Source organism: Microtus pennsylvanicus, chromosome 1, assembly GCF_037038515.1.
Source record: "Microtus pennsylvanicus isolate mMicPen1 chromosome 1, mMicPen1.hap1, whole genome shotgun sequence".
Taxonomy (NCBI): domain Eukaryota; kingdom Metazoa; phylum Chordata; class Mammalia; order Rodentia; family Cricetidae; genus Microtus; species Microtus pennsylvanicus.
The window spans coordinates 88,263,876-88,290,288 of record NC_134579.1 but is presented as its reverse complement, the minus strand read 5'-3'; the positions used below and the strand labels follow the sequence as shown (position 1 = coordinate 88,290,288).

Below are 26,413 nucleotides of genomic sequence, written 5' to 3'. Positions count from 1 at the left end.
CCATGCCCAGTCTGGAAATGGCTTTTCATGAGCCTGTATCATAGATTTTTACATTCAATCTCAGTTTTATGCTCGAGCATCTGTGTCTTATAGCCGTTTCTCTTGAGCTCTGAACATATGCCCTCACCAGCTCCGACAGGTGGTGTGGTGAGCTCTGAATCTAATTTCACTACTGCGTTTAGGCCATCCTCACAGCTTAGGGAGGAGCTCAGATACCATGCCGTGAACATGCAGGGTGGAGGCTGTTTTTCAGGAGGGCAGGATTCTGTGATAGAGTAGGTGAAAAAGAGGGGCTTGTGCTCTGTGGAGTGGCCAACGGCTAATTCTGCTTGAACTCGGGCTGAGGAAAGAGTGAAAATGGGGACAGTCTGGGTGGTGGCAGCATGTGTCATCAATCCCAGCAGCTGGAGCTCTGAGCTGGAGGCCAGCATAGTCTACAGGGCTAGTCCCAGGCCAGCCAGGGCAGTTACACAGAAAAATCCTGTTGAAGATAGGCGGACAGACAGGGAGGGAGGGAGGAAAGGAAGGAGGGAGGGAGGGAGGGAGGGAGGGAGGAAGGAAGGAAGGAAGGAAGGAAGGAAGGAAGGAAGGAAGGAAGGAAGGGGAGAACACAGGCCTCCTGCCTCCAGCAGCGGTCGTTGAACAGGCGCTGCTCTCTCTACAAACGGTACCTGACAGCGTGCACGCGCCCAGCAGGTTGACAATGTTGTCATGGTGCCCCAGCTGCGTCATCATTTTGAGCTCTGACATGAGTGCCTCTCTTTCACAGCTATCGGCTTTTTCTGTTAACAGGGGAGCAGAAACAAGGTTGACCTCTCCACTATCTGCATGTTGTTCTACAAATCAAGAATTCCCCCAATTCAGATCACAACTTATATAAATTCAAAACTGCGAGGGAAAAGCGGACACAGAAATAACACGTGATTTCTGATAACAATGTCCTATGTTTTAAGGCAGAATTCTAAAGACATGAGTTATAAACGTTGATTATATGAATATATCCTTTTCTTAGACCTTTCTTGAGACAGGGTCTCGCTATTAGCCCTGGCTGGCCTTGAACTTCAAGGTTGGCCTCGAAGCCTAATCTACCAAGGCCTGCCTATTTCTATCTCCTGAGTGCTGGGCTCAAAGTGTGCACTGCCACGTCCAGCAAGAATGTATGTTTCTACTAGATTTTCCCCAACCAACAAAAATAACACCCCACCCCCACCCCAGCTCTCAAAACAGGCAGACAACATGACTTTCCTTGTGGAAGATGCTGCCGGGTGGTTATTTTACATTGACAGGAAGGCCAGGAGGAGCTTCAGCAAGCATAGTTGTCTCTAACGTGTAACTGGTCCCCAGGTCTAGAAACGTCCATTTGTAAGTATGTCTAATGGGGGGCAAGGTTGGAAAAGATAACACATCTACTCTCTAGCCAATGCGATCTCTCCAGGGAACAGATTGACACAGTGTGCCACAGGGTGTTAATGTAGGGATAAGCCCAGCCCCTTAGGGGGCGTGTTCGCCTCGGGCGAATGTTTACTAGTAATTGGGCGAGCGGCCTGTTCGTTGGGGGAACCTGTGGTCCTGTAAGTCTATTTCCCCATTAAAGCTGTATATATTATTACAATCTGTCTGAATTCATTTACATGTTAAGGCGCTCCTGACACTGAGGCCAGTGTAGCTGCTTAGGGCACCCCTACCACAGTGGGTTTGGAAGCCCCAAGGACAAGGGTAGCATCTTTCTTTGGAATCTCTATTGCAGGCTCCAAGTCCTCTTGGTTCTATGCAAACACTGCCATTTTATAGAAGGGACTTTGTCATCTGGGATTCTGATATCTGCCAAGGGGACAGTGGAACTGACTTCCTGAGGGGGATGACCTCACAAGATAAAGGAATGCAATGAAAGGACTTTGGGGTTACACTAGGGGGACACTGAACAGCCTGGATAGGTGGGGAGAAGGGTCCTCTGCATCCCGGAAGGAAGCCGAGTGAGTCCCCCACAGTGGGATTGGACACAGGAGACCACCGCGGACTGAAGCAGCAGAATACATAGCATTAGGACAGACCAGCACAGGAAACACCACCACATGCTGCTTTCAGAAGGCTTTGGACTAATGCAGCAGGTGGGACGTGAATGGGATAGCTAAACAGACATAGCTGTGCTAGAGTCTGGAATTCTAGAAGTCTATGCCATACTGCAGAAAACTCGATTCTCTGTTTTGTTTTGTTTTGCCCTTTTTGTTTGTTTGTTTTTGCTTTTGTTTTTCAAGACAGGGTTTCTCTTTACAGCCCTGGCTATCCTGGAACTCATTCTGTAGATCAGCCTGGCCCCGAACTCAGAGATCTACCTGCTTCTGCCTCCCAAGTGTTGGGAATAAAGGTGAGTACCATGGTCCAGCTTGATTTTTTTTTTAATGGGAGGATTAAACTCACAACTTCAAGTACACTGAGTATGTGTTCTACCACACTGCTACATCCATAGCCTTCAGGGACTTGATCTTGTCCATGAGTGAGAGGAGGCTTCCCTAAGGAAGCAGTCTCTGAGCTGACATTTGAAAGATAAGCAGATTCCCTAAAGCAAAAGGGGAAGATCAGGTGGGAGGGTCTACCTGCACAAAGACTGTGGGTGGAGAAGCATGGCATCATGGGGAACCGAGAGGATGCATGCTGGGAAGGAGAGCCAGGGAGGCTGAGCCAGGGCTGAACTGCTCGAGGTTATGGGAACCATTTTCCAAGCAGTAGAAAGCCACTGGGCAGCTGGGCCGTGGTGCCGCACACCTTTAATCCTAACAGGTGGATCTTCTGTGGGAAGTCCTTCTGTAGATGTGTTGCTTTTATTGGTTAATAAATAAGGAAAATGCTTTGGCCTGTGATAGGGCAGAATAAAGCTGGGGAGGGGGCGGAGATGGAACACTAAACTGAATGCTGGGAGAAAGAAGGCGGAGTCAGGAGAAGCCATGTAGCCCCTCCTCCCCACCCCTTACCACCAGAAACAGATGCCAGATGCCGGAGGGAACTTTACCTGGTAAGCCACAGCCCCATGGCAATACACAGATTAATGGAGAAATGGGTTAGTTTAGGATGTAACAGCTAGCCAATAAGAAGCTAGAGCTAATAGGCCAAGCAGTGGTTTAAATAATATAGTTTCTGTGTGATTATTTTGTAGTCTGAGCAACCAGGAACGAACAAGCTGCCTCCTATTACATGGATCTCTGAGTTCAAGGCCAGCCTGGTCTACAGAATGAGTTCCAGGACAGCCAGAGAAACCTACTTGGAGAAACCTTGTCTCAAAAAAAAAAGACAAAAAAAGAAAGAAAGCTAAGGTAATGCCACACAGGAAGATGGGGTGGTCTGTTCTGTGCCATGGCCAGCAGCACCTCAGCACACAGTCCCCAGCAGAAGATATAGGGTGCCTGCTTTGGAAGCTACCATTGGTGGAGAGACAGAACTGGATCATTATGGGGACAGAGGGAAGAGAGAGGGCCCAGGAAACACTGTGTGGGAAACCTGTTGAGGAAGGGTGGAAGAGGGCTAGTGACAAGGACCTGCTTCCTCTTTTCTGTCACTGTGTGGAAGGTAGTCTCACTGAAATGGCACAGTAATCACCAGGCTAGAGTAGAGATAGGGTCCAGGGTTGGGGGACTTCAACTCAAATGAGCGACACTGAGATACACGTATTTGGGCACACGAAGCCATAGTTATGAGAGCTCAAGAGGAAGCTGGGTTCCAGAGGGTGGCCCCTGGTGTGCGCACTGAATGGAGATACAGGAACTCCACACAGATGATGTGGCACTATGACAATAGTCGTGCTGGGAAACAGCCTAGCAACCTGCAGCAGATGAATGGACCACAGAAATGTGGTTCATAGGATGACTTTACTCAGCTGTGAAGAACAGAATTATGTCCCTGACTTCAAACCCTTCTACGGAGCCACAGTACTGAAAACAGCCTGGTATTGGCATAAAAACAGACAGGAGGACCAATGGAATCGAATCGAAGACCCAGAAATCAATCCACACACCTATGAACACCTGATTTTTGACAAAGAAGCAAAAAATATAAAATGGAAAAAAAGAAAGCATATTCAACAAATGGTGCTGGCGTGATTAGATATCAACATATAGAAAAATGAAAGTAGATTCATGTTTATCACCATGCACAAAACTCAAGTCCAAATGGATCAAAGACCTCAACATAAAACCAACCACACTGAACCTCATAGAAGAAAAAGAGGGAAGTACACTTGAATGCATTGGCACAGGGAACCACTTCCTAAATATAACCCCAGCAGCACAGACACTGAGAGTGACAATTAATAAATGGAACCTCCTGAAACTGAGAAGTTCTGTAAAGCAAAGGACATGGTCAACAAGACAAAACGGCAGCCTACCGAATGGGAAAAGATCTTCACTAACCCCACATCAGACAGAGGTCTGATCTCCAAAACATACAAACAACTCAAGAAATTGGTCATCAAAAGAACAAATAATGCAATAAAAAATGGGTCACAGACCTAAACAGGGAACTCTCAACAGAGGGGTCTAAAATGGCTGAAAGACACTTAAGGAAATGCTCAACAACCTTAGCCATCAGAGAAATGCAAAACAACTCTGAGATTCCATCTTTTTGTTTTTTAGATTTATTTATTTATTATGTATACAATATTCTGTCTGTGTGTATGTCTGCAGGCCGGAAGAGGGCACCAGACCTCATTACAGATGGTTGTGAGCCAGTATGTGGTTGTTGGGAATTGAACTCAGGACCTCTGGAAGAGCAGTCTTAACCTCTGAGCCATTTCTCCAGCCCCCCTGAGATTCCATCTTACACCTATAAGAATGGTCATAGTCAAAAACACTGATGACAACTTATGCTGGAGAGGATGTGGGGTAAAGAGAACTCTCCTTTGGTGGGAGTGCAAACTGGTACAGTTCCTTTGGATATCAGTATGTTGATTTCTCAGAAAATTAGGAAACAACCCATCTCAAGACCCAGCAATACCACTTTTGGGTATATACCCAAAGGATGCTCAATTGTACCACAAGAACATGTGCTTAACTATGTTTATAGCAGCACTATTTATAAGAGCCAGAACCTGGAAACAACCTAAATGCCCCTCAACCAAAGAATGGATAAGGAAAATGTGGTACATTTACACAATGGAGTACTATACAACAAAAAAATGATGACACTTTGAAATTTGTGGACAAATGGATGGATCTAGACAACATCATATTGAGTGAGGTAACCCAGACCTAGAAAGACAAATATCACATGTACTTACTCATAAGTGGCTTTTAGAAATAAAGCAAAGCCAGCCTACAGTTCACAATCCCAGAGAACCTAGACAACAAAGAGAACCCTAAGAGAGACATACATGGATCTAATCTACATGGGAAGTAGAAAAAGACAAGATCTCCTGAGTAAATTGGGAGCATGGGGTTCATGGGAGAGGGTAGAAGGGGAGGGGAGTAGAGAAATATGTAAAGCTCAATAAAAACAATTTTAAAAAACTAAAAACATCGCTTGACTATTTTATATTAGAAACAATAAAATTATTTGTTTTTATTATAAAAAAAACTGTAACAAAAAAGAGAAAGAAACAGAGGTTCGCAATTGGCTATGGAGCTGGGAGGAGACGGGGTTCACACCAGGTACCATGGTTTGAGCGAAGACCAGTGGTTTGCACTCATGTTCCTGATGTCTCAGAGAAGATAAACTATAAAAATATTCAGGATGTGTGCAATGGAGGATCTAACTGGAAAACCTTTGGGATGGTCTTTGTCGGCGTAGTGATGAATTTATCCCAGAGGTTTTGGTTGTTATTTTGTATTTCACCCATTTTTTTTTTTAAGCTAGAAACACTAACTTGAAAGTTCCTGATCTGGTATATTCCACTTGAAATAACTTCTCTACAGCAAAAAATTCTCTTATATTTGAAACATGTTGAAGAGAAGAATTACTATTTTGTTACTCTTGTGTTTTGAGTCACGATTGCTAACAATCAAGGAACTGTGGGACAATCCTGGTGTCCTGTGGCTCAATAAACACAATGGGAAAGAATAGGATTACGCCATCTGGAAGAAGATGGGTGGAACTAGAGACTGTTCTATTAAGTAAAAAGTCAAACTCAAGAGATAAAGAGCACATACCCTCTCTTATAGTAGGATCTAGAGTAAAAGACAAAGGCACGGAAGTGGGAGGGAGGAGCTGTTTGGAAAGAGACTGATGAGCGAGGGTGCTGGGAAGTGGTGAACAGGACCAGAGTGTGCTTCAGATGGAACTGTGAAAACGCCACAACGATACCCTTTGTTTTGTGGAACTAAGATATGCTGGCTTAGGCGGAAGCTCCACCTCAGCTCCACTTCTCTCTCTCCTGACCCCACCTACAGAAAGCCTGCCAAGTGGCAACTCCTCCCCATGCGATGCTGGGGATGATGCCTACAGGGTATGTAAGACCCAGTCCCTGGACCTGTCTTGTGATTTCCCTCCTGCCTCCCCAGAAAGTCACCTGGGAGTTGCTTTGCTCTGTTTATTAAACCGGGTTTTATTAATTCGACTGGATTTGGCTTATTGCATCGGTAGAGAAACCCACTACTGGGATCTCAAAAATACTTATCCATGCTCATTAAGAAAAACAATATAAATCTACAAATTTGCTACCCATATTTAACATATGTTAAATGTCCTTATGATAATGCTCTGATATTGCTTCAGGGTTCTTGCAGATACAGGAGGGAATCTATCCCTTTTCATGCCCTGAACTTGACCTATAGAAAATGTATGTATCCTAAACCAATATATATAGTGAGTTTGCATTTAAAAAAAAAAGGGAAAACTAGATGGAAGAAGAGCTAACAAAGGCCTGAGATGCAGGTAAGGATGCAGGAGAAAACGCAGTGTGGAAAACAAGAAGTCAAGCATCCTGAGATGGAAGGACATACAGCGGCATTTTATGTTCTAACTGACCCTGGGCTTGGTGGCTTGGGGTGCTGAAGCTCAAAAAACAACACCTCAAGCCCCAAAGCATGGTAGCTTTGGCCTAAAGGAGCAGCCTTGAGATCTCCCTACCCTTTCATGTCAGCCTCACCCCGCTCTCAGCTCTTGATCTTCTTCCAGTCCAAAGCACAAAGCTAGACCTTCGGAGGTTTTATCTGCTTCGAGAAATTCCCTTCCCAGGAGAAATGCAATTGCCATGAAATCTTGGAAAGATGAGACTAAAAATCTCCATGCCCAGGACACCCTACCCAGAAAGACTATAAAAATCACCTAAGAGACTTTATTATATGATAAGACAGACAGACTACACGCACACACATACATCTTTCGTTCTTCCAACAATACAAGCTTCTATTTCTTTCTATAACTCAAGATGTACAGAAGCTTAGTTACTTGGCTTGGGGCTTAGACTGTGAGATTTCTGTCCCACACTTTTCTGTGTGCCATCTTTCCTTAACAGTCTGCATGTTGTAACTCACTTCAGTGACTGTTGGGGGGGGGTTAGGGAGCTCCCTTTATCCTTACAGAGACCACCTTAGCAAGAGAGTGGGTCCTCCGGGCATGAAGGCATATGTAATTCCAGCATTCCTGAGGTAAAAGCTGGCGAGTTGTAAGTTCAAGACCAACTTGAGCTATACAGCAAGGCAGAGTGTTACAGAATGAAGGCCTGGGGATGTATCTCTGAGGTAGTGGGCTTGCCTAGCAGACACAAAACTCTGGATTCAATCCCTAGCACTGGGTTAAAAACTAGGTGAGGATGCCCTCGCCCGAGGGTGGACGCCAGATGGGAGTGCCTGGAGCAGAATGGGAAGTGAGAAGTTTCTGGTTTGTTCTCCTGCCCAGAATCTGTGTCAAACTGTAACTCAGAAGTCAATAAAAGCTGAACAAAGAGAGAAGAGGAAGAAGGGGTTTGCTCTCCTGCCTTGTCCTCTTTACTCATGACCTTGTCTGCTGCATGCTCCTTATTAACCTTAACGCTTGGCAAACAGGAAGCAGCAGAACGCCCGCCCAGGAGACAGAGGAGGCCACTGCACCCCTCTCAGAGTGACTTTTGCACGGTACCTTTCAGCATTTTCACCGCCACCTGAATGGAAACTCCCGTTTTACTAATCCCGTAGGCCGTTGCATTCATCACTCTGCCGAAAGCACCGGACCCCAGAACTTTCCCTGTAAAGATGGGATAGGCATGTGTTAAAGATTTTGCAAGGATGCCAGGCGGTGATGGCACACACCTTTAATCCCAGCACTCGGTAGGCGGAGTCAGGAGGATCTCTGTGAGTTTGAGGCCAGCCTGGTCTACCGAGTGAGTTCCAGGAGGGCCAGGGCTACACAGAAATACCTTGTCTGGGAAAAAAAAAAGATTTTTGCAAGGAAGAGGAAATGCCACAGAAACTCTGAGCACTCAGTCCTTACCGAACTCTAAGTTTTCCCTTGGAAACTCCCACTTGAGGTCGTACTCATAGTCCCTGAAGTCAACGTAAAAGTACTCGTTATCCAGGGGTCCCGTCACCTGGACCATCTGCAACTGGCTTTCGTACCTAAATTGCTTTAGAGACAAATAGGGATCAGTGACAGTCTGAAGTGCTGCAGAGCCAAGGCAGGCGTGAGTCTCCCCTGGGCTTTACCTTTTTGTACTTGTGACAGACCAGCACAGTTAAAACGACGATGAAGGGAAGACAGAGGCCGATCGTTGCGTAGAAGGAGATGCGGTCTTGGATGAAAGGGAAGGGGCCTGCAAGAGAAGCAGTCGCTAGGCAGTGAGGTAAAACTCCCGTTTGCAGGTATGAAAAGTCAGCCCTCACTAGTTAGACTCTCTCAGCCTGTTCAAGTACCCTCCATTCTCAGTCCTCATGGACATTCTGTGTGTACGGAGCACCCCACAGAAAACCACTGTTTCTATAAACAATGAGTTCCCTTTCCAGAAAATTAGAAACAATTCTGAATGCATTTTTAAAATTGAACTATTGGGTCACAAGAATGATAGACATTTAAGCTTTTCACCAAGCCCAGCGGATATAAAGAAGTCTATGTATTTGATACCCAGATTCGTCACATGAGTGTAGAGAAGTTACATGTGTGAGTGTCTGCCTGCACGCGTGTCTATGCACCATGCGCATGTCCAGTGCCCTCAGAGGCCAGAAGAGGCTGTCAGTCCCCTGGAGTTGATTGGTGGTTGTGAGCTGCTAAATGGCTGCTGGGAACTGAACCCTGGTCTTCTGCAAGAACAGCAAGTGCTCTTAACGGCTAAGCCATCTCTCCAAAGCCAGAACTTGGGCTGATTTGTTTGCTTTGTTTTGCATTTTTCTGAGGCAAGGTCTCTATGTAGCTTAGCCTGGATCTGAACTTGGGATCCTCTAGCTTCTGCCCCTGGAATGTGAGGTGGGCTGTGTCCACCACTCCTGGTTTGAATTAATCAATATTATCCAGGCACCCTAAAATATTGATGCTGTTTTAGGAAGACTCTAAAAACAACCCCATGATGTAGAAAGTCAGGCAAAAAGTAAAGGGGATTAACAAAACCGGAAGGGATAGAAATTCCAGATAACCAAGTCTGTTTTGCGGTACTTTTGGTACCAGGAGTGCACAGGGCTCCCAGCCCTGGTGAGTCATAACACCCATGGAGAACTGGGTCCCGAAAAGGAAAATGGGACGGTCTCCCTGGGGATTCTTGCCTGACTCAAAAAAAGATCTTACACTTGCTCAGAACTACACTGTCTTAGAAAAAGTCCCCAGCCAAAGCCAGCCACTGTGCCCGACTTCACGTGGGGAATCTCTGGGGACAGAGCGAGTTGATGATGACGGCAAATGGCTGCACACCTGTGGAGTTTAGAAAGATGGTCTCGCAAGACGTGCCCTCGGAATTGTACGCGCAGCACTTGACGGGAAACCTTTTTCCAGCCTGGGTCATGCTGAGGGTGCTGCTCGAGACCCACTGGCCAAACACTTTTCTGTCAGCCTTCTTACTCCAAACTCCTTCTGGGATTTCCTCAGTGCAGCTGGAGAAAAAAAAATGGCAGGAAGAGAAGTTATGAGCTGTGGCCACTGGGAATGACAGCCAAGTGGGGCATGCATCACTTCCTCAAGCTGTATTCATGGTGAAAGGGTCAGGAATCTTACTCCTCCTCCTTCTTCCTTTCTTTTTCTTCTTCCTCTCCCTCTCCCCCCTCCCCCCTCTCTCCCTCCCCTCCTTCTTGTTTTTTTGGAATAGGGCCTCACTATGTACCCTATGCTGGCCTCAAACTCTAAGATCCTCCTGCCTCAGCCTCCCGAGGGCTGGGATTACAGGCGGGCACCACCATGTCCAGCTTGGCTCTTCCATTTCAAGAGACGTCAAGCTTCTCATTACTTGGGAGACTGGTCCGAACACTTCTTCCACGTCCACGAGGGTAATGGGTATCCATCAGAGGAACAGGACACCTGGCTGGCTGAGATGCTTGCTAACACTTGAGGTTTCTCTGCGGAAAGTAACAGGTAATAAGCTCATGGAAGATGGGTCCTTCCAGAAACAGCTCAGTGCTGGCTTCGGTTTAGGCTGCCTATTTACTCCAGCCTCTGTACCCCTGGAGAAGCCCCTCATTCATGATGTCTCAATCTTTGGTCGCTCCCTCCCTCAGCTGTCATATAATCTTCTTGACTGGTGGAGACATCACCTCCCTGTGGCTCACTTCCTAGGGGGAGCTAAGGGACAGAAGCTCCATCTATCTGTGCATTAACAACACAACACTTAGCTTCAAAATATCTGCACAAATAATCTCATGAAATATATTGTCCTTTCCTTACTTTTGCATAGACCAAATGAAAGTCATTAAAACCAAAACCAGCTGGTGACTCCACAGCCTTCCCTGTGTGTTCCTTTCAAAGTGCCAAGCCAATAAAGTCCCAGTACAGGAGCACGGGCTCATGGGAGACAGAGCATGTCTTAGCTCTGAGAATAGATACAGAAAGGGGCATACATGTCTCAAGTCAACATAAAAGAAGCATGTAGCTTACAAAAGCAGTTTCAGGGGCTGGAAAGAGGGCTCAGGGCTTAAGAGCACTTGCTGTTCTTCCAGAGGACCCAGGTTCAGTTTCCAGCACCCACATGGTGGCTCACAACCATTTGTAACTCTAGTTCGAGGGGAGATCAGGCTCCCTCTTCTGGCCTTTGTGGGTACTGCATGCATGTGGTGCAGCAACATCCATGCAACATATATAGCATCCCTTCTGTGTTTTACTCTTCCTGGTTAAAAATTAATAGGGAATAAAATGAGACAAAGAGAGGGTTCACTTACTTCTTATATTCAGCGTGAACATTTTGGTGAATTGAGCATCATCATTTTCTGCATGGAATATGTACTCTCCTGGCTTGTTTTTATGGTCACAAAATTTAGATATGCTGTTTGAGAAACAAATAAAGACAGACTTAGGGCCGGGCGGTGGTGGCGCACGCCTTTAATCCCAGCACTTGGGAGGCAGAGGCAGATGGATCTCTGTGAGTTCGAGGCCAGCCTGATCTAGAAGAGCTAGTTCCAGGACAGGAACCAGAAAAAAAAAAAGCTACGGAGAAACCCTGTCTCGAAAATCAATCAATAAATAAATAAATAAATAAATACAGACAGACAGACTTAGCCCCCTGCTTCCAGGAGAGGCTACAATGAAGAACCAGACGAGGAGGTGTTTGTATTCTAATTCTTCTTACTCAAAGCACAAAGACACATAGCCTCAGCACCATCATTGGCAGCATCTGAAGACTTTGTAGAAGTGCAAACACAGAAAGGGTTAGGGCTTGCTAGGGCTAGGGATCCCAAGAGAGACAGGATCCCTGGTCCTGCTTCTCCACACTTCACTTTGACTTTCCAGGATAGAGATGAAGCCCTGTGGGTAGAGAAACTACCTCCATCCTGAAGTGACTGAGTCTTTGGTAGTCAACCAATCATCGATGATCCAATGGTCAATTACTGACATACACACGGGAGTTAACACTAGGGAAGGCTCAAACCCACTGAGTTCACACAAAGATCTTGAACTGAACTGGGCAGGCTCCAGTGCCTACTGGGGATGCACAGCAAGTATGGGAGCCCACAGAGGTGGATCTGTTCCACCTTGACTACAGGTCAGAGAAATCAGACCTGTTCTTGCTCCTTCGAGGTTCTATAACAAGAGGTTTGATCTAAGGGATGATGTGGGATTCCTCTCTGGATGCTGTGAATATGTTTTATTACCATTGGTTAATAAAGAAGCTGCTTTGACCTATGGCAGGGCAGAATATAGGTAGGCGGGAAAACTAAACTGAATTCAGGGAGAAAGAAGGAGGAGCCAGGGAAACACCATGTAGCTGCCCAAGAAGCAAGAGGTAATCACAAGCCTCATGGTAAAATATAAAATAATAGAAATGGGTTAGTTTAAGATGTAAGAGCTAGCCGGGCGGTGGTGGCGCACGCCTTTAATCCCAGCACGCGGGAGGCAGAGGCAGGCGGATCTCTGGGAGTTCGAGGCCAGCCTGGTCTACAAGTGCTAGTTCCAGGACAGGAACCAAAGCTACAGAGAAACCCTGTCTCGAAACCCTTCCCCAAAAAAGATGTAAGAGCTAGCTAGGAATATGCCTGAGCCATTGGCGAAATAGTGTTTTAATTAATATAGGTTTTGTGTGATTATTTGGGTCTGGGTGGCCAGAAAACAAAAGTTTACAAAGGGTGGCTGCTAACAGGGTGTTTTGACCAAGGTTACTTGGTGTTTTGGGTACTAAGAAGGTAATTACTTTGTTCTTGTATCATGGTAAAGAAGTCTCGTGCTTTCCCCCTCCTCTTTGGATTGGAGTAGATAAAGCTTATGAGAAATAAACATGAGGTAAATCTCAGCATTTACGATGCCCTCCGGACTCTATCATTTGTCTCTTGTCTAATTCTTTTCTAATCTTCATGCTTCCCTCCAAGCACGGGGGGAAAAACTGGGTGGGACCCAAAAGTTGTCACTGGGGATGTGGGACATGACAAGTGAGCGTGCGCTTTTACATGAGTAACTTCCTATTGTGGGTTATCCGCCATGCTTACCAGGCCTATGGGATGCTGGAGACTGTAGTGGGATGTGGGTTATCCGCCATGCTTACCAGGCCTATGGGATGTGGGTTATCCACCATGCTTACCAAGCCTATGGGATGCTGGAGACTGTAGTGGGATGTGGGTTAGAGTTAGAGAAGGCAAGGAACTAGGAATACGTTTTCACACATGCACTGTCACAAGGACCAAAGGGAAAGGAAAGGATTGCTCAGGAGATACTGATTTTTTTTAAAATAAGGTTGTTAGAGGAATCATATTTTTATGTATTTTATTTTAATTAAAATTTGCATTTTTAAGTTATAAAAACTATAAACTAATGGGTTTCATTACGGCATTTCCACACATTGTCATTATCTCTGCTCTACTTTGTCCCCTTCCCCTGTTCTTTCCCTGAGAAAATATTTAATCAGACCATAACTTGGAGATGTGTGAGAAAGAGGGGGGAGGAAGCGTGAAAATATGGCAGATTAGGAAGAAGGAAAGGTGTAGGCGGAGTTTTTGTAGGGACCGCCGGCTCCAAAATAAACGCACAGAGACTTACTCTTAATTCTAAATGCTCAGCAGATAGCTTAGGCTTGTCTCCAGCCAGCTCTTTCAACTTAAACTGACCCATTCTGTTGACCTACACGCTGCTACGTTCATTTACCTCGTCTATGAACTTCCATGTTGCTTCTCCCACATCTGACTGTGACTCTCTTCCAGCATTCTCTCCGCCTCGAAAGTCCTGCCTAGCTATGACACGCCCACTCCTTACCAACCAATGAGGGTAACACATATGCATAATGTCCAAAAAGACTTCCAGGCCAAGTGGTGGTGGTGCGCACCTTTAATCCCAGCACTCGGGAGGCAGAGGCAAGTGGATCTCTCTGTGAGTTCAAGGCCAGCCTGGTCCACGAAGTGAGTTCTAGGACAGGCTCCAAAGCTACACAGAGAAACCCTGTGTCGAAAAACAAACAAATAAAAGAAGACTCTTCCAGAGCAGGCAGCGTGCTGAGAGGATGGGCCAGCCGTGGCTCTGGTCACCGAACCTGACAAGCTGAATTTCATCTCTGGAATGCACAAAGTGGAAGGAGAGCACTGAGTCCCAGGGCTGTCCTCTGACCTCCACACACAATGCATGCGGACACACACACCATAAATAACTAGATGAAATGAGTGAGAGAAAGGTAGGCATGAGCTGGCATGGATGCCATCCAGGAGCCCATTGTGCAGGACACAGACCTGAAAGTTCTCCTTAGCTCGCTTTCTGTCGACCTAACAGAGAGCTGAGGTCAATCAATGCATAGAAAACAAGCTGATTGGGGCACACAGGTTTGGGGGTGTCAATCCACTGTTGGCTGTCCTTGTTGCTCTGGGACCTGTGAGGGGACAACGTGGCGAGACTGCACGTAGCGGGGAAACCAAAGGCGGAGTGGGGGGCACCCCCCACTTCAAGAGAGTACACCCCATCATCCACAGACTTCCCACAGGGCCTCACCTCCTAGAACCACTTTAGGGGGAGAGGCCTTCAACATGGAAGGGCCCAGCTATTCCCCTCCCGTCTGTAGAAAGACTGTAGCCCCAGTGGGCTGTAAAACCCCTAAACGGGGAAGAACTGAAGCCTTAGATGGAGGGTACGTAGCTGCCCAAAGGAGGCAGAGGTCAGCATAGAACGTTCTGTGGGCTTCACAGACGCAGGACAAAAGGAGAGACCCAAGGAAGGGCAACCGCAATACTGAAGGCAGGAAGCCATGGGGCTATGGAAGTGGGGCCTCCTGACTGAAAGAGACGAAGGCGCTGGGATGTCTGGGAAGAGAGGGCTAAGGGAGTAGAATGGAGTCCACTGATTATGACCCCAGAAAAACAGTCTAACTGCTCAGAGAGGTGAAGGCTGGAAGGAGATGCTGCAGATGCCTGAGCCCAGTATCCACAGCGTGTGCAACCTTAGATTTGCCTGATTGTACTGGGAGAAGTTTAATGGTGGAAAGTCTGGAGATGCCAGCGACATTCATTCAGCTACCAAACGATACCTGATTCTGTGGGGAGAATTAAGTCTCCAGCCACAAATTTGGGGGGAAAATGTGTTTCCATTATCTCAGACTTTACAATTTGATGTTAGAAGCAGATAATGAAGCAATTATGGGATGGATGTAGGCACTGTGGCTCACACCTTTATCTCAGGAAGTTCAAGGCTGGGCTGAGGTCCTTGGGAAGCCGAGCAGATAAACTAGAGTGTGCAAGTTCTACCAGAAGAGAAATGAGAGTTCACATTTGAGGTTTCAGAGAATGTTCCTATGCAGGAAAGAACAGGAAAGGCCATGCTGGAGGGGTACCATGGAAAACTAAATTTCAGATGCTGGTGTGCACATGCAAAAAGGCAACAGCAAGTCCCAGATGACCCCAAGATACACCTGAAAAGTAGGGGCTTCAAGCCAGGGTGGTCCAGGTGCCAGTATTGCGGGTGCCTTTATCTCCTAGTTGGATGCTCCTAGCTGCAGCTAGTGAGATGGAATCATTTCTCGCCCGTGCCAAGTTCACAGCAGCAAGTTCACAGCAGTTTGGCTGCAGGTGAGGTGCATGCTAGAGCGCCAGCCATGCATAGCCTGCCCTGAGTTCACATGCTAGAGCGCCAGCCATGCATATCCCCTGCCCTGAGTTCACATGCTAGAGCGCCGGCCATGCATATCCCCTGCCCTGAGTTCGATCCCCAGGACCACCGGAACGAAAATAAAATGCTCTCATGGCGGTGTACCTTCCCAGTACACCACCATGTCTGGTTCTGTTGTGGGAGCTGCGGGCCTGCTTTTCATCCCGCCCGGTTCCTGCACGACTAGCTTTACACCAGAAATAACAACGCACAAACTGTATTCATTTAAACACTGCTTGGCCCACTAGCTCTAGCCTCTTACGGGCTAATTCTCATATTTTGCCTAACCCATTTTTAGTAATCTGTGTAGCACCAGTCTTACCGGGAAAGATTCAGCATGTCTGACCTGGCGGCTTGCTTCATCGTGTCTGGCTCTGAGAGGAGCTGCATGATTTCTGAGCTCACTTCCTCTTCCTCCCAGCATTCTGTTCTGTTTACTCCGCCTATCTAAATTCTGCCCTATCAGATGGGCCAAGGCAGTTTCTTTATTAGCCAATGACCTTCCTCCATCATAGTTCTATGAAAGCAGAGACTGAACCAAGGACTTTGTGGGAGAGGCAAACACACTGCCTGCCATCTGAGCTACCCCCCAGCCTCCATTTCTTACCCTGGCCTACTTCAGGACAAGGAAGAAACGCTGGTGATGTGAAGTGATGGCAGGACGGTAGAAAAGTCAAAGGTCAGCGCAGGGAGGGGTCGGTGTGGGAGAGGGGGAGCGCTGGCCCTGGGGCCAATGACCACAATTCCCAGGGCCAGCTGTGGGGATGGGGGAGGGGTGGTGGTAGAGGAAGGGGGAGGCGGTGGGGCAAATGACAGCAATTCCCAGGGCCAGCTGTGGGGGTGGGGGTGGGGCTGGAGGTGGGGGTGGAGTAGGGAGCGCTGGAGGTGGGGGAGGAGGAGCGCTGGCGGTGGGGCCAACCACAGCAATTCCCAAGGCCAACTGTGGGTGTGGGGGAGGGGTGGGGTGAGGGTGGGGCAAGAGGCAGCAATTCCCAGGTTTCAGAAAGGGAAGAACAACAGGAGCCTCCAAAGCAGAAAATGTGACTCTCTGGACGATGGCCAAAGGCCTTGAAAAGGACCAGAGGAGAGAGTTCACAAACGAACAAAACCCAGCCAGTAGCCCACATGGCACTGGCACACACCTGGAATCTCTGCTCTGGAGGCAGAAATGGGAAAATTAAGAGTCCAAGGTCAAGAGCTGGAGAGGTAACTCAGTGAGCTGGTCTTTCAGAGGACCCGGGTTCAGTTCCTAGTGACTCACAGTTACCTAAAACTCCACCAGGGGATCCAACACCCTCTTCTGGCCTCCATGGGCACCAGGCAGGCATACTAATAAACAGAAAATAAAAATACACAAATTCTTTAAAAAAAAATAAGAGTTCAAAGCTAATGTGGGTCACACAGTGAGCCTTGCTTGTATCAAATAGGAGAGGAGGAGACAAAGACAGAGACGGAGAGACATGAGGGACTGACCGACTGACACAGCTAGCTAGGGACCGTGGCGAAAGTTCTGCTCAGTTTAGTGGAGAAACTAATAACCACACAGCTGTTGTAGAATAATCTTTTTGTACACTGTGAAGATGTGTCACTCAGGTTTAATAAAAAGCTGAAAAAAAAGGGGGGGCCAATAACCAGGCAGGATTTTGGGGGCAGAGAGGATGCTGGGAAGAAGGGAGTCACTAGCCAGACACAGAGGATGCGAGACATGCAGGAGGGGAGGTAAAAGACGTGGATGAATAGAAATGGGTTGATTTAAGTTATGAGAGCTAGGGGACAAGCCTAAGCTATAGACTGAGCTTTCATAATTAATATGAGTCCCCGTGCCATGTTTTATTTTGTTGTTGTTGTGAGCTGGCAGCCCAACGAAAAATCTGACATCACACAACCGTTTTGCACCGTGAAGGACAAAGCGCAAGGCTGTGTGAAGATTCTTCTTTCCTGTCCCTGTCCCTCCTTCGCGCTGTCTCCACAGGCCATGGCTTGCCGCAGAGAAAGCCCCTGAGGTATTTTCTCTTCAACAATATCCAGATAGGAAATCCATCACCGAACTTAGTGGGACACAGAACTAAATCTCTAGATAGCTTTACCGATTCCTCTTGCCTTTACATGGCCTCAACAGGCCCCAGATTCACGCTCTCTCTTCCTTCCGCCTCCAGTGTTCCAGGGCATGGGCCTGTGCCCCCGCGCCTGGCTCTCTCCCACCCTTACGACCCCAACAACAATCCAAGTGACCAGGAGGCTCATCAGGAGGCTCAGAGCCTCATTTCCTCAGGGTTATTTTTTCCTTCTTTATTTCTTTTTTAGCTTCAGGAAATTTGAGTTCACAGTGATTTATCTTGGAGAATAAGCCTATGTAATGTCATTACAATTAGGAAGAGGGGTTCACCCTGCCACCAAATCACCTTCTACTTCCTTGTATTTGCTCCCCTCACCCCCCCAAAGGGAGGAGTTGAGAAAGGCCAGGCTTGGTCTAAGGGCTCTGGAATCTGCTTATGATTTATAAAGAATGTTATGTCTAGAGCCAGGCATGGTGGCACCCACCTTTAATGTTAGCACTCGGGGGACAGAGGCAGGTGGATCTCTTTGAGTTACAGCCCAGCTTGGTCTACACATTAAGCTCCAGGCTGGCCACTGCTACACAAGGAGATCCTGTTTCAACTTTTAAAATCTATAGCACTATGTAGCTTTGAAAATTATAACTAAGATACAGTAGTACAACTATTAAGTTAAAGACACTTTTTACATACATTTAAGACAGGGTCTCACAGTGTACAGCCCAGGAAAAGGAAGGAGCCAGGGCCACAGACAACATCACTGAAGGGAGATGTAACTTAGTTAGGTCTCATATTCTTGCTCTAGAGCCAAATATCTTTCTCTTCCTTTCTGTATGCCTTCAGGCTCATGTCTCCCCTAACCCTAAACCCCACTCAGTAAAAGGTAAATGTCATCTCTGCCTCAGGTCCTGCCGGAGGCTTCTGTGTCCCTGCTCCTGTCCTGAGCAGGCCACTAGCCACTCATCCAGACTATGAACACGTGGGCAATCATCGCCTTGCTCAGTGAGAGCCTCGGTGGGGAGGGAACTGGGACTCACAAAGGAGAGAATCAAGTATCTTTCGGGAGAAGTTATGACAAGCTCATCCTTTTTCTCCCATGGCACTGATGTGGAGTTGGCCTTTATTAGTAGGTCTAGGTAATTACTCAAGTAAGGGGCAAACAATCTTCTGTCGTTTTTGTTTTGTTTTTCTTCCAGAAGTAAAAGGCCACCAAGGCAGCTAGAAACTGAACGCAAGCACGGAAAGACAAGCCCCAGCAGACCTTCGGGTGAGATTTGAGGAAGTAAATTGCAGAAACGAAGCTGCGAAGGTGGGGAAGCTGAGAGACTTCTGGCGTACACCATGACCGCACTGAAGCTTCTGCAGGAGTCCAGCTACTACACAGAGGGGAAAAAAAAAAAAAACCTCCCGCCACCCAACTCGGTTCTCAGAACACAAAGAATAACAATCTTGATACTTTATCTTGATACTTTGATACTTTGCCATCCCAACTCCCTTCCAGTAAACTGCCACATCCAGGGTGGAGTGAAGGCTGCATGCTCCTTTGGCTTTGGCATTAGTAAATTTGGAACTTCTTATCTTCAAAAGTTACATAGAGCTGGGAGGTCGTGGCGCAGGCCAGCACTTGGGAGGCAGAGGTAGGCGGATCTCTGGGAGTTCGAGGCCAGCCTGGTCTACAAGAGCTAGTTCCGGAACAGGCACCAAAGCTACAGAGAAACCCTGTCTTGAAAATCCAAAAAAAAAAAAAAAAAAGTTACACAGAGCTTGTGTTACCTCCCACCTCAGCCCAGAGTCTACAGCAGACCGGAATCATGGAACACCGAGGACCGAGCTGACAGCTCTCACCATTCAGCTCTCCCTGACCTGGAAGGGTGCTCGCTGTTACACCTGGCACAGTTTTAACTCTCGGGAACCTTCAAAGAAATGCACGGCACTTGATGTCATGTGTGGGTCATGGGAGACACCAAGGATTCCGCTTTCTCCTAGAAGTGATGTCCAGGGGTCTCTTCCCTGGTTCACAGACACACTTCCTGAATGAGGCACTGAGTGGAGTTGGAGGGATGACGGTGCAGCCGTCTTTATGGTGATTAGAGCCTGCCCCAAGGTGACGGAAATGGAGGGACCCAGAACTGCTCCAGCTGGGGTGGAAAGCTGCTGGGGTTCAGGCTTGTGGTCTGGAGCCCCAGATGCAATGTGGCCACTCAGCCCAGTAGAGTGACCCCTCACTGCGTGGTAGACACAGCTCTGTGATATCTCAAGACGTTCTGCTGTGTATCACCATATGTGATACATATGTGTCCTCTGGGGGTGAAGGAAAGTGGTAGCACCTTTCCCGGTCACATGGCACTCTGCTGTGTAGTCCAGGCTGGCCTAGAACTCAAGGTGTAGCCTAGGCTGTTCTAGAACTCAAAGAGACGGACTGCTTCTGCCTCTGGAATGCTAGGGTTAAAGGTAGACACCCCCACTACCTGAAAGGGCATTTGTTAAACCAAATTTAACTCTTCCTTTACCTGAGTCAGGCTCACAAATATCCTGGAACACAAGGGGAGTCTAAGGCTGTGTTAGATCACACTGGTGCACTGGGGCCAGAAAGTCAACTGTCCTTCTAAACACAGGCTGCATTGTCATCAGGCAGCTTCCTTCCTGTCCGCTACTTCTGGAACTCAAGTTCGGGATAAGAGTTTATGAGACCAGGCATGGTGAAAGGCCAGCTTGGTCTATATAGCGAGTTCCTGGACAGCCAGGGCTACATAGAGAGACTGTGTCTCAAAACTAGCAAGCAAGCACACAAAGAAAGAAACAAACGAGTTCATGAGAATAGGTGGAACTCTCGATCAAGGGTGGTTCTTTCTGCCATGAGACATCCGGGATATTGTTGGTCTGTAACAACTGAAAGAAGGTAGACAAGCTGCTGGTATCCAGTGAGTGGAGCCAGGGGTGCTGGGTGGGCGATCTACAAGGCAGATAGTCCTTTGCAGCAGAGGGAGATCCAGCTCAAAATGCTGGCATGCGGAGCGCACCGCTGGTGGGTCCTCTGTGTTCTTAGTTAACCTCGCACTACCTCCCCAACACTAGGATAACTTTTGTAAGGGAAGGCACATAGCTCTGTAATCCCTGCATTATAACTACACTCCAGCTAGGGAGCTGGGGAGGTGGCTCCGTGGATAAAGCGCTTGCTACACAGCACGAGAACCTGAGTTCAGATCCGTACCAGGTAAAGGACGGTGCAACAGTGTGTTTCTGTGACCCTAGGGCTGGAATATGGGGGCCACACAGAGACGGGTGGATCCTGGGGCTTGATGGCCAGTCAGTGTAGCCAAAGCGGTGAGCTCTAAGTTCAGTGGGAGAGTCTGTCTTAAAAAAAAATAGTGGAGAGGGGCTGGAGACATGACTCAGTGAATAAGAGCACTTGTTTTGTAGAAGACCCAGGTTTGATTCCTAGTTCCCCCATGGTGGCTCATAACTGTCCATAAGTCTCCAAGTGATCTGACACCCCATCAGTCACACATGTGCTCTGCACCCCAACAGATACACATGTGATCTGACATCCCCCCAGTCATACATGTGATCTGATACCCCCCAGTCACACATGTGATCTGTACCCCATTAGGTACACATGTGATCTGACACCCCACCGGTCACACATGTGATCTGACACCCCACCAGTCACACATGTTATCTGATATCCCACCAGTCACACATGTTATCTGATACCCCACCAGTCACACATGTTATCTGATATCCCACCAGTCACACATGTTATCTGACACCCCACCAGTCACACATGTGATCTGATACCCCATCAGTCACACATGTTATCTGACACCCCACCAGTCACACATGTTATCTGACACCCCACCAGCCACACATGTTATCTGACACGCCACCAGTCACACATGTTATCTGATACCCCACCGGTCACACATGTGATCTGACACGCCACAAGTCATACATATTATCTGATACCCCACCAGTCACACATGTGATCTGACACGCCACCAGTCACACATGTGATCTGATACCCCCCAGTCACACCTGTGATCTGATACCCCCCAGTCACACCTGTGATCTGATACCCCCCAGTCACACATGTGATCTGATACCCCACCAGTCACACATGTTATCTGATACCCCACCAGTCACACATGTTATCTGATACCCCACCAGTCACACGTGATCTGACACGCCACCAGTCACACATGTGATCTGATACCCCCCAGTCACACCTGTGATCTGATACCCCCCAGTCACACCTGTGATCTGATACCCCACCAGTCACACATGTGATCTGATACCCCACCAGTCACACAACAGGTACACATGCATAGACATACATGCAAGCAAAACACTCATGCATAAAATAACAATGTTTTTAAATCATGGCGAACAATAGAGAATGACCTCCAGTGTTGGTCTGGCCTCTACATGTGGGTATACACACATATACCCCCCTCCACTGGACACCCCCATCACCAAGAAAATCTAGGGATAGAGAGGTGGCTCAGGTGTTAAAAGCTAATATTGCTCTTCCAAAAGACCTGAGTTCAATTTCCAGCACCATTATCAGCTGGCTCACAACTGCCTATAACTCCAGTTCCAGGGGATCCGTCACAGGCGGGCAGGCTGGCAGGCAGGCATGCACACACACACAGGAGATTAAAAATAAATCTTTAAAAAGCAAACACAACAAAAATCCAAACATGGCTGGGGCTGTAGGTCAGTGATAGAACACTTGCTTTGCATGCACGGCCCTAGGTCGCATCCCAGGACCTCTTTTGCTCTCTTGCTCAAACAAAGACCAATTACAAATCACTTTATAGGAAATTTAAAAAGCACAATATCATGAAGGCAGCGCCGAGCAGAATCAAGGTAAGAAGAACTCAGTTTTTAGCCATCACAGTGACCAGAGATCCAACAAGATCATCATGGGCCACAGACACGACACCAACCACATTCTCCTTTCTGAGACTCCCCACCAACTGTGTACATGAATTAAAAAGAAGAGGGTAAAGCTAAACGCAACAGCTGAGTTCTTTAACCCAGAACACCTCAGACATAATCATTTAAACACAGCACTGACATGGAAATTATTAATGTAATGTAATTATAAATTATTACATTCTTCTGTAAATACAAAGCCTTCAAAACCCAGAGTGTATTTTCATCTCAATTTAGGCTACCCCAGGGTATTCCTCACTAGCCTAATGCTGGTGGCTACTGCATCAGACAGCAGACCTAAGACAAACCAGCAACAGAGGCCTTCAGATCACTGTGGCCGAGCACACAGTGCCAGCCACTCAGGAGGTCAAGGCAGGGTCGTCTGAACTCAAGGATTCAAGTTCAGCCCAGGCAACACAGTGAGCCCCTATTTGGAAAAAAAAATCAAATCAAATCAGGGTAACTTGCCTCAATTTTGATTCAGCATGTCTAGAACAGGAGCCACGAATCTACCTTTTAAGACAATTGCCCAAGTGACTCATGGATCTTGCACTTATGAATCACGTGCTGAGAGACAATGACTGTTCTAGACTGTGCCTGGCTCTCACAGTCTAACCTGAAGTCACGGGCTGTAAGAAACAGGAGATGCTGCCCTGCAGATTTGGTCCAGCAGTTAGGAGCACAAGTCCTTGAGCTGGGTTCCCAGCACGCATGGCAGGCAGCTCACAACTGCCTGTAACCAAGCCTCTGGCCTCCAAGAACATAGCATGCAAAGTCTCTCTCTCTCTCTCTCTCTCTCTCTCTCACACACACACACACACACACACACACACACACTATAGTTAAAGGAAGAAACTGGGGGAAGCTGACTTTTGCTTTTCAAAGAAGGAATAAGAATTTCTCCCCCAGAATATAGTTGGACAAATCCCTGGGGAATTAAATTGTCCTTTACCACTTATGGGTGGGCTGTTTCTGCATTTTCAACTTGAAAACACAAACCAGTACACCTATGGACCAAGTTTTCAGTTGGCAAGGAGGTTCGATCCCTACATAAACCAGTACACCTATGGACCATGTTTATGGTTGGCAAGGAGGTTCGATCCCTACATAAACCAATACACATATGGACCATGTTTATGGCTGGCAAGGAGGTTCAATCCCTACATAAACCAATACACATATGGACCATGTTTATGGCTGGCAAAGAGGTTCGATTCCTCCATCACTCAATGCACTTGGCCCCAGGGTACTATCACAGTCCAGCACTCTGGCAGGAAATCACAATCTCTTGACAGAAAGACTGCCAGGATTCTGTTTTTATGTGGCAGGCTTTACTCCCAGAAGAGAGTGCGGGGAGGCTACCCTCACTTGGTGCCCTTTGCTTTCCATCTTCAGGTCTCTGACTCAACAATAAATCAGCTTACACACTCATGAGGCTGAGCCTATAGCTCAGTGACAGAGTGCTTGGTTAGAGCATACAAGGAAGGCCCCAGGGTTCGATCCTCAGTACCGGTGGAGGCGGGGGAGGGTGTGCGTGTCTGCGTGTGTACACACACTCATAATGAGAGAATTCACTTCCACAAATACAGCATCGCCTTTCTCAAGGGCAAGGGTGGAGAACTATGCTCTGTCCTCTCTCACCTGGATCCATCCTCCAGACCACTTTGTTCGCAAGGAAATGACGTTTGAGAGAAGGTCCACGTACATCGGATCCGTGGGTATGCTTGAAACCTGACTGAAAAGCAGAACTTTTCATATGGGTCAATTTCATACTCTTCTTGTGAGTTGGTAGCGTTTATAAATCCTTTTTCTGCAAAAAGAAAATTTTACAAATTAGATATTCATATTTGTATTAGGATGGTAAAATAATCTTAACACATACACACAAACAAACCAAAAACCCAGGGTTTTACTGTGTAGCCCCAGCTAACTTGGAACCTGATAGGGACACCAGGCTGACCTCATAAAGATCTGCAGTAAAATGATGTCCAAGAAGAAACACAGGAGTTTCAGCCCTGGATGTCGGGCTGAACTCATCTTCTATAGCCAGGATTTTACTAGGGATAGGATGTTGGAGCTAGAAGGATGGTTCAGAAGCTAAGAGGACACACTCCTCTTGCTGAGCCCTAGGGACAAGCCCCATGTTAAATAATCCCCAGGTACAACTCACTGGTCAGCAACACGGACAAGGCTTCCCTAGGAACCTCCATATTGCTCTGCTAAGAGCACAGCTAACGTCTTCCCTTGCTCACATCGCTAAAGCCTGCACCCGAGAGTGACATTACCTGTATGTGGCTGTTATTCTGTAGCCCTCAAGGGCAGCCCCAGTTTCCACTCACCCAGTGTGAGGACAGTCCTCACAGTCATCACTAAGAACAAGGACTCATTCAGCAGGTATTTAGGACCAGGTTCTGGGACTCCAGGGATAGAAGGGACTGCCCTGCCCATAGGAAGTTATGGTCTATGGAGAACAAAGTCAGGCGAGCAGATTGATTCCGTCGCGATGTGCTCTGAGTGCAGACAGTGGCATTCAAGTGTGCATATCTGGACCACGCTGTTCTAATTCAGCTTCTTTTACAACTCAGCAGTTACAGCACTGGCTGCTCGCCCAGAGAATTTTGCTTCAATCCCCAGCACCCTATTGAGGCTCACAGCAACCTGTAACTCCAGTCCCAAAGTATCTGGGACTGTCTTCTGGCCTTCATAGGCACTACACACACAAGTTAGGGCACACACATAGGTGTGGGCAAAACACCCATGCGCATAAAATAAAAAGTTAAATTTTTAAAAAATTGCGCTTATATATTGAGTTTTGGGTTGAACCTATGGCAAAGACCACATTAGAGGTTGTAGGGTAAAAGGGCCAGCTCTGAGACCCAAGCCAGTGGAAGAAATGCTTTATGACATTTTGGTATCTTTCATCTGACCATCCATATCAAATGTTTTCATTCAAACATAGCCCAGACTCATGGTTTACAGTCAATAACATGGTCCTTACATCTGATGACACTTGAAGCCTTTATGCTATGATTCTGCAGCAGTATCGAGAGAAGACTAACTAGGAAATCGGGGTTATAACAATCAAAACTAAAAAATAAAATAAAAAGTCAAAAGGAAAAAAATGCTTTAGCTCCGAACTCAGAACCAAAGAAATACACCCTGACTCTGAAACCAGTGTCAAAGAAACACACTTTGGCCCTAGAATCAGAGTCACTGAAAATAGTATGCCCTGGCCCCAAAACTAGAGCCAGAAATCTTAAAAAGGCCAGTAAAAGAAACACAGATTGGCCCTGAAGCCAGAGCTAAATCTGCCTCTGATCAACTAAGCTGAAAACCAACCAATCCCTGTGCAGGGAAATGAACCAATCCCTGAGCAGAAAATCAACTAATCCCTTGGCAGAGATCTAGCCAATCTGAGCTCAAGGGACTGAACTCTGACCAATGTCCACCTTGAAAATCTTATAAAACCCTATATAAGCCCTGCACCCGTTCAATTTGCAGCTGCTCTTCTTCCACCCTGGCAGAGGCAGCCACCCTCCTGGATTCTTCCCTCCCAATAAATCTCTTGAATAAGGTCTTGGTGAAGACCTTCTTTTGCCAGAGCAAAGACAGAGTGGAGCAGAGAAGGCTGCAACACTTTCCCTGGGGGAGCCTTTTCCTAGCAGCACCCATTTCTTTTTTTATTTTTATTTTTATTTTTATTTTTTTTTTATTTTTTGGTTTTTCGAGACAGGGTTTCTCTGTGGCTTTGGAGCCTGTCCTGGAACTAGCTCTTGTAA

At 47.1% G+C, this 26,413-nt stretch overlaps 1 protein-coding gene across 2 annotated transcripts in view; it reads right to left on the bottom strand.

Moving 5' to 3' along the window:
- Flt3 (fms related receptor tyrosine kinase 3) overlaps positions 1-26,413 on the bottom strand; it is a 94,415-nt gene that overhangs the window by 17,977 nt on the left and 50,025 nt on the right. For both annotated transcript variants that reach the window (XM_075972030.1, XM_075972022.1), the window contains exons 9-16: positions 24,276-24,444; positions 11,253-11,356; positions 10,328-10,436; positions 9,799-9,977; positions 8,607-8,713; positions 8,395-8,527; positions 8,044-8,148; positions 672-782 (exon numbers count right to left, since the gene is read on the bottom strand). In XM_075972030.1, the coding sequence (XP_075828145.1) occupies positions 672-782; positions 8,044-8,148; positions 8,395-8,527; positions 8,607-8,713; positions 9,799-9,977; positions 10,328-10,436; positions 11,253-11,356; positions 24,276-24,444 (1,017 nt within the window). The remainder of the gene's footprint in view (positions 1-671; positions 783-8,043; positions 8,149-8,394; positions 8,528-8,606; positions 8,714-9,798; positions 9,978-10,327; positions 10,437-11,252; positions 11,357-24,275; positions 24,445-26,413) is intronic.